This window comes from Oncorhynchus kisutch, unplaced genomic scaffold (assembly GCF_002021735.2).
Source record: "Oncorhynchus kisutch isolate 150728-3 unplaced genomic scaffold, Okis_V2 scaffold3506, whole genome shotgun sequence".
Taxonomy (NCBI): domain Eukaryota; kingdom Metazoa; phylum Chordata; class Actinopteri; order Salmoniformes; family Salmonidae; genus Oncorhynchus; species Oncorhynchus kisutch.
Window position 1 is genome coordinate 356,865 of NW_022265451.1, and position 9,035 is coordinate 365,899.

Below are 9,035 nucleotides of genomic sequence, written 5' to 3' on the forward strand. Positions count from 1 at the left end.
TACAACACAACGTACCACAACATAACACAACAGAGGATTGTACTGCTGGTATATTATACAACAGAACAGAGGAATATACTGCTGGTATAGTATACAACAGAACAGAGGAATATACTGCTGGTATAGTATACAACAGAACAGAGGAATATACTGCTGGTATAGTATACAACAGAACAGAGGAATATACTGCTGGTATAGTATACAACAGAACAGAGGAATATACTGCTGGTATAGTATACAACAGAACAGAGGAATATACTGCTGGTATAGTATACAACAGAACAGAGGAATATACTGCTGGTATAGTATACAACAGAACAGAGGAATATACTGCTGGTATAGTATACAACAGAACAGAGGAATATACTGCTGGTATAGTATACAACAGAACAGAGGAATATACTGCTGGTATAGTATACAACAGAACAGAGGAATATACTGCTGGTATATTATACAACAGAACAGAGTAGAGCAGGTTTGCAGGAGGTCTGGCCTGCCTAGAGACTGACTGTACTGTACAGTTGAGAGAGAGAGAGAGGTATGTTGTGATCTCTCCAGGCTAGATGAGATACTGCCCCCTGCCGTTAGCTCCGTCCTCCTGCATCACCACTGCCTACTGCCGTGTCAGCCCCACCAGGGGTCCTGTCCACTCTATACTGGCTTATAGCAGTGTCCTCAAGTAACCACACGGACCTCTGGTATAATACACTGTTTCACTGTTATCTGACTAGAGTAATCACCAGTTAAAAGGAGAATATTGGTTGTTTTTTACATGACATAATAACAGAGTGGGATATACATTTCAAAGTGGAAGATGTCTCCAATTAGCAGTTATTGATGTAGAAGGATACGTTGTTATAGTATCACATATAATTAGAATAATAAAAAATATTGGATTAATTCATTAATACGTATTGTAACTATTACAATTGAATTATAATATATAATCAGCATTTAATCATAACAATAATAGTTACTTTTAATAATAACAACAATAACAGCAATAACAATTATGTATTTAAATTACGCTGGGTGTAAATACTAAATATACTGTTAATTTATGCACACTGAATAATGTATATATTGATGTATATAATGAATACAGATTAAAGGAATGTTAATTAGGTGTATGGCACAGCACACTTGACTGAAAACAACACATTTCAACTGACATTGTGGTATATATCTCTGTGTTGGCTAACTGTACAACAATGTATTAGATGGTTCTCAGGTGAACTGACATTGTGGTATATATCTCTGTGTTGGCTAACTGTACAACAATGTATGAGATGGTTCTCAGGTGAACTGACATTGTGGTCAAAAGTACAGTAGGACTGTGATTGAAGACTGGAGGGAGAATTCTGAAAGACATGTTCAGTTTCAGGACAGATTTAGGGCTGGACAGAGGCTTTGCAATTTTTGTTGATTATTGAAAAGTGTCAGTTGGTAAATTATTGCTTAATTTAATCTAAGATATATTGTACCCAAAAAGTACCGTACGCTTTGTGAATCATATCACTGTAGTCATCTCATAACTGGTATTTTGTTTTGACAAATAAATGATGATTGATGGTGATGATGATGATGATCCCACTATTTAGCCTCCAAATACCATTCAGCATTTTTTTAACATGAAACTGTCATTGTTAATTGTTAATCTACATATGGCCTCGACATGTATCCACGTCCAACAGACGTCTCCAATAAAACTTGAAGTCAGTGAAATAATAGTGTAGTTCGTTGTTGACATGAGGACCAGGAGAGACCAGCCAGGAGGGAGCAGAGCCTGGAGATCAACCCCAATATGGACTGGTGTCCGACGAGCTGCAGGAGTGGGTTACACCTCCCTCAGGCCGACCGGCACACTGCACACACACACTGCACACACACACACACACACACAGAGACAGGCACACACTCGGTGCTAGAGCTGAACCCCATCTTTCTAATACTCCACTTGACGCAATTATCAACTGCAAGTTGACAAGGAAGAAAAACCTGGATAATAGTAAATATTACTGTCATAAAAAATGATGATCAGTCACTGAATATTTTTTTTTTTCAGTTGACAAGAAGTTTGCGCAATAAATACTGCCTGGATGTTTGAGCATGGAAACGTTATTGTCATTAAAACAAGTGAATTTCCACAATATGCGCAGCTGCAGCAGACTAAAGAACATTGTGCCAGTGAATGTCTTCCCCCTCCACTGTCCTCTCCGTGTTGTTCCAGCCAGGGCTCCATTTCAGAGGGCGGAGATGGAATATTCAGATCAGCTGAGTGACAGCTCGTGTTTTCCACCGTTCTCAGAACTCCACTGGCTCCTTCCTCCAACTCCTCACTTCAGAGTTGAGGCTACTAAAAACATCGGACGCTAGGGGATCGAGACGTCGCCTGCCTCTATGTGCATGGCACTTTACTGATCTTTTGGGGGTCGCTTTTTAATTATTTTTATTTGAATTGTCTGAAGATCTGTTTAGTGAGCTCATTATTCTACAGAAGTCCATTTTCCGTGCTTTCCTCTTTGGAATCAGCAGCAACAGACTCTCAGTGAGGCATGTCTTACCCCCAGGGTTACCTCTACCAGCCGCCGGGCTCCCTGGCTCTCTACTCCTGCCCGGCTTACGGGGCTTCAGCCCTGGCTGCCCCGAGGAGCGACGAGCTGGCCAGGTCGTCCAGTGGATCAGCCTTTAGTCCTTACCCCGGATCAGCTGCTGCCTTCACGGCTTCAGCCAGCGGCTTCTCCAGCCCAATGCCATACTCCACAGACCCTGCCACGGGATTCCCTTCCTACATGGTATATACTCTACTTCCACTTATTCGTTAGACAACTTGTGTCAGTATGCATACAGGAGGGACAGCCAGGTGGAAAATAATTAGCTCTAATTTTGTCGTTTATTCGCCAACAGTAGAGTATTTGCGTGCAGCGTGCAGAGAGCTACCGTTTCAGAGCGGGTCTAATGGGTTGTACAGTTCAAGGGTAAAATGGATGAGATCCTGCACACCATTATGTATTCGAACATTGTTCGTAGAAAGCATTGCATTTATCACAACGATACATCATCAAGTGGTACATTATATTGTCTATCGTGTGTGAAAGTTGTAGGCTTTTTATTGTGTTTCTTCTTTCTGCAAATATGATGTGTGTTTTCGTGGGCCCGTTAACACAGTGCATGGCTAATTGAGTGGACTTAATTTCGGGAAAAATGCCCCCCATAAAGAATGATATGATGTAAGCCAATGGCCTTCATTGGAATGAGCCTGTAGTCTAATATCAAACCCTTTCAATGGGAAATAAAATATATGAAGTTTGTTCTCCATTTTTACAGTCACAAACTATATATGCAATTTAAATTCTTGGAATGTATATTAAATGAAATAAGTGAAATTTGAACATGAAAAGAGGAATTACAATGCTAATGACATGGTTCTCCTAGCGTTTATAAAAGGTGCACATACGCTGGGTAGTTAATTGGATTTGTGATGCTGTAAAGCAATGATATGCTAACACGTCTCTCTCTCTGACAACAAAACTAATCTAGCTAAAGAAAAGCAGGAAGTTAGGCGGTGATTACTGGAAATTAGGGCAATTACGATGCATCATTTATCATTTATTTAGCATAATGCAATGCGATGAATCAAACCGATAATGATCAGTGTAATACAAGCAGTATATAGACCCAACTCACATTACACATTAAGTTAACTCTCTATACACACAACCACAATACACAACCTGTTGTGTTTAGTTATGTTTTACAGTTTTCAATATTTATTACCAAAATTATAAATTATAACAAAAAACTTTAAAAATCATTTTTCCTTTCCAGAGCTCTCCTTACGACGCGCAGGGCATGGCCGGGGCGCTCAGCTACCACCCCTACGGTAGCCCGGGATACCCCTACCAGCTCAACGACCCGGCCTACCGCAAGAACGCGACCCGAGACGCCACCGCCACGCTGAAGGCCTGGCTACAGGAGCACAGGAAGAACCCCTACCCCACCAAGGGAGAGAAGATCATGTTGGCCATCATTACTAAGATGACCCTGACGCAGGTGTCCACCTGGTTCGCCAACGCCAGGAGGAGGTTGAAGAAGGAGAACAAGATGACGTGGGCTCCCCGGAATAAGAGTGAGGATGAGGACGATGGAGACGGAGAGAGGAATGATGACCGCTTGGAGAAAAATCTTGACAACAGCGAGACGTCCGCGGAGGATGAAGGTAAACCACGAGACCCAACCCATGACCCAGTTAACAGCGCGAGCTGCGCGGTGCTGTTTTTTATTGACAGTTATCCACAGATGATTAACGACATGATGACAGAGACTAGGTGACACATTTCAGTGGGAAGGCATAATACGGAACGAGTTGTAGTTATTATTATTATTATTAACAATAACCATGGCATTCGACATTATTAGGATTACTATTATTATTATTATTAACAATAACCATGGCATTCGACATTATTAGGATTACTATTATTATTATTATTATTAACAATAATAATAGTAATCCTAATAATGTCGAATGCCATGGTTATTGTTAATAATAATAATAATAGTAATCCTAATAATGTCGAATGCCATGGTTATTGTTAATAATAATAATAATAGTAATCCTAATAATGTCGAATGCCATGGTATTATTATTATTATTAACAATAATAATAGTAATCCTAATAATGTCGAATGCCATGGTTATTATATGGTAATTACTTCGTCTCAATCTCTTTTTTTTTTTTTTTTCAGGTATCAGTTTGCAGGTTGATACCCTTACAGACCATTCTTGTTCAGCGGAGTCTGATGGGGATAAGGTGAGCTGTCGAATCGGGGACCTGGTCTGTGAGTCTGGGTCAGATACTAAGGACAAACTTGAGGATGATGATGATGATGATCACGAACTGGAGAATGATGAACGACACCGAAGCCTGTCACCTAAACCTGTGACATCATCACCACTAACAGGGCTTGAGGCCTCGGTCTTAAACCATCACCACCGGGAAAACAACAACAAATCATGTCTTGACAGCCGAATCTCAGGTCGTCATAATCAAGCCGTCAAACCCAAACTGTGGTCGTTAGCGGAGATCGCTACTTCAGACCCGAAGCAGCAGCAGCATCACCCGGGGCAGACTTGTCCATCCCTCGGTCTTCTAACCTCCACCTCCACCTCCTCCACCCCCTCCCCGGCCGTCCCTGGCGCTGTGTACTCCGCCTCTTCCATCCTAGGACGACCCATCTACTACACGTCTCCGTTTTACAGTAATTACACAAACTATGGCAACTTCAGCCCGCTGCAGGGTCAAGGGATTCTGCAATATAACTCTGCTAACGACGGACTCACACAGACTGCTGCTGAGGTCAGCACCATGCATAAACACACCACTGACTCTCTGCTTAAAACGAACGCTAACCACATTGAACAGTTCAGACCTTCACATTTATACTCGAAGAAAGGTACGTAACATGCAATTAGAGTTTCAAAAGAAGGACTTGTATTTTATGCATTTGAATTCACTTCATTGGCCTTTGACTGAATATGTGATGTTTTGAAACATATACCTATTTGTCCCTAAGCAGAAGGCTTATGAAGGCCTCCGTGTAATCAGTGCTAGTGTAGGCCTGAGTTGGCGGTAGCTGTAATGTCGGCCTGTGTGTCAGACTGTCTCTCAGGGCAATAAGCAGAGATATGTTGTTGTCATAAACAGAGGTTCTATTAACAGAACGTCTTGAGACCTGTTCACACAGTAGGAACGCAGCATTACTTAAAAATATCACTTTAGTTGGATTGGTTATTATGGACTACAAATGATGGGCTTTTATAATTGGTTACACAATAATTAGATACCATCATGTTTTATTTTAACAACAGTTGTGCAATTTTTTGTTATAGTATCAGTGACTGGTGGGCCACTTTCTTGTTATTTAAGACCTTTACCTCTGCAACTTCAGCTCTTACTTAATACAACCTGGGAAGGACAAACTCTGTGGGCTAAAGGTGAGGTTCTAAAGGTCATGTTGTGGTTCTGATTCAGGTCTATAGGTAGGTGTCACAATTGCTTTGACTAAAGCCCCGAGCCATCACCCCTGCACCCTGGTCTTAACACTAACCTAACTAACCTTTCTCTAAAGGGGAGAGCTGCATCTTGCTCCTCAGACAAGACGCCTGGCCTGCAGCACTACAGCTGTTCTCCTCAGAGACAGGCCCGAAGGATTAATTAAACCTGATTCAGGGTTGGGGGATGAATTAACCCTGACTTATTCTATCATTTCACTTTCGTTTTCATGAGATGTGCGTTGACTGGCTCAGTAAATGTCCCGCTTTATGTGATGATTTTGGAAGACGTTATTTCTCAGGATGCATCTGCTTTATTGCCACGGTACATTATACTTTATATGAAGAGAATATTAGGTATATTATACTTTATGTGAAGAGAATATTAGGTATATTATACTTTATGTGAAGAGAATATTAGGTATATTATACTTTATGTGAAGATAATATTAGGTATATTATACTTTATGTGAAGAGAATATTAGGTATATTATACTTTATGTGAAGATAATATTAGGTATATTATACTTTATGTGAAGACAATATTAGGTATACTATACTTTATGTGAAGATAATATTACGTATACTATACTTTATGTAAAGTCGATGTTAGGTATACTATACTTTATGTGAAGATAATATTAGGTATACTATACTTTATGTAAAGTCAATGTTAGGTATACTATACTTTATGTGAAGATAATATTAGGTATACTATACTTTATGTGAAGATAATATAAGGCCTGCTGTATCTTATTTGTAAAGGATGTATGAGGTCTGGAGATGGGGCTGAGGAACCTGAGGAATCTAATACATTTGATATTTATTTTTTTAATGATGGACAATGCTGCCTATAATTTATGCAAGTTGTATTGCAATGGACACTGAACATTGTTTTGTAAATACATTATTCCCGTTTTTATTTGAAACGTATTTGAAAGTTACAGAATCTTGTTAACAAGAGTACTTTTACTAATTTATATCTTATTGTAAATTAAACGCGCTAGTGTGTTATACTGGCGAGTTAGTGCTATTTATTATTCAAAGGAAAACCAAATTAAAATGTTTTCCTCTGTATTTCAATCTGCTTTCATTTTTTCATTCATCTCCTTTATATTGTCGCATGAAAATGTATTTCTCTTTGGTTCGGCTACTGCTTTTAGAAATCGAATTATTAATCAAGTGTAAACGATAAGACTTTTGGGAATGGCATAGCCTGTATTAATTGATATGTTTGTTTGAGACAGCACAGTCGAGAGAAGCTTACCACCTATCCGTTTTCTAAAGGGCCTTTTCACGCCATTCTTATAGGCGTTTAGCTCCATCCGGGGACTACTCGTGACCTTGGTTGGGATAAATGATATGCTTATTATAAATGATATGCTTATCATTATATAAATGATATACTTATATCCGTGGCTGTCAGGGGTTTCTTTTTCAGTGTGATTAATCTGGCGCTAGGAGCAGTATGATGAGTTCCCAGCGGGGTGATCCCCCTGGCCCAGCCTCAGTCAGTCTGCCGGTCAGTCGGCCTTCTTTACGGGCCGATATTAAACCATCCATAAAGCGGTGTCTAAACAGCCAGCCGCCAGCTCCAATGGGCTGTCTCATAAACTAATCCGACCGGCTATACCTCGCTGATCTTCCTTTCATCTGATTATTTGTTTTTATTTGGCGAAGGGAATTATTATTATTACTATTATTATTATTATTATTATTATTATTATTATTATTATTATTATTATTATTATTAGTCTACTAATGTTTTCTTTAGGCTATTTGCATAACTTCCAGAATACGAATTGCAACGTGTTTGCCTCATCTGAACAGGAGGCAAATTATAAAATATTTTCGAAGATAGAATATAGGTTCTGTTGTTGTAACAATTGGAACACTTTCATAAACACTTAAATGTGAACGACAATGACATATGTGTGATACAAATGAAAATTTAAAAAGCAATTAATTGGTAGGCCTATTGTTTCATCGCGTCCTTCAGGCTAACGAAATCTGTTTTTCAAAGCGCAGCACCAACATTTAAATATCTGTAACAATGTGTGTTTGGAAAGCTTTTTTCTCTCAGAGCTTTACGGTATTTCCTACGTTTCTGTCTGGGTTATTCATTCACCAGTCCTCCGAGAGGTGGTGAGAGAGCTGTACGTTCTTCATGACTTGTAAGGTGAATGTTATTGAGCCTCTTGGGACGCCACTTCACCTATAAAGTTTTCCTTTCCGCCTCAACTTCCTAATATCTGTCCCGGTGTGTGTAGACCTGTTGGGGAGTCAGGCAGCCCCTTTCACCCCCCTAGATCTCACAACCTCTCTCTCTACCAGAACATTCTCTCTCTCTCTCTCTCTCTCTCTCTCTCTCTCTCCCTCTTCCTCTCTCTCTACCAGACCATTCTCTCTCTCTCTCTCTCCCTCTTCCTCTCTCTCTACCAGACCATTCTCTCTCTCTCCCTCTCTCCCTCTCTCTCTCTCTGTCTTTCTCTCTCTCTCTCTCTCTCTCTCTCTCTCTCTCTCTCTCTCTCTCTCTCTCTACCAGACCCCCCTCTCTCCCTCCCTCTCTCCCTCCCTCTCTCCCTCCCTCTCTCTCTAGTCGCTTTACTTTCATTAGGGCTGATTTATTGAAATGCAGACTTAATGTGAGGTGGGCTCCCCGGGGATCTCACTGTTGTCAAATAGACCCAGAGGCGCTTTCCTTTCCACGCAGAGAGGCTCTGAGCTGCCTTCCACCGAGGCCTACTCTGCTCCTATCCACGGCCTCTCTCTACCTCTCTCTCACAGCCTCTCTCTTTCTGCTCACTTCAAATGTCTCCATTTGTTCTCAATAAAATACATTTAGTTTCTGCTGAAGTGCAGCAGCGCCTTTGAACATGAACAGAATTCCACCACCTCTGTGTGTGTTAGCGGAATGAGGTGAAAGAGGCTCCGCACAACAAACACAGCCCGCCTGGATAATACAATTAACGGTGAATGT

General features: G+C 40.5%; 1 protein-coding gene across 1 annotated transcript; it reads left to right on the forward strand.

The window, feature by feature from the left end:
- Positions 1 to 1,987: 1,987 nt before the first annotated feature.
- Positions 1,988 to 7,132, forward strand: LOC109886276 (iroquois-class homeodomain protein irx-2). Its single transcript, XM_031820578.1, has 3 exons — positions 1,988 to 2,795; positions 3,829 to 4,219; positions 4,750 to 7,132. The coding sequence occupies exons 1-3, from the start codon at positions 2,556 to 2,558 to the stop codon at positions 5,463 to 5,465; spliced, it is 1,347 nt and encodes a 448-aa protein (XP_031676438.1). The 5' UTR covers positions 1,988 to 2,555; the 3' UTR covers positions 5,466 to 7,132.
- The last annotated feature ends 1,903 nt before the right edge of the window (positions 7,133 to 9,035 follow it).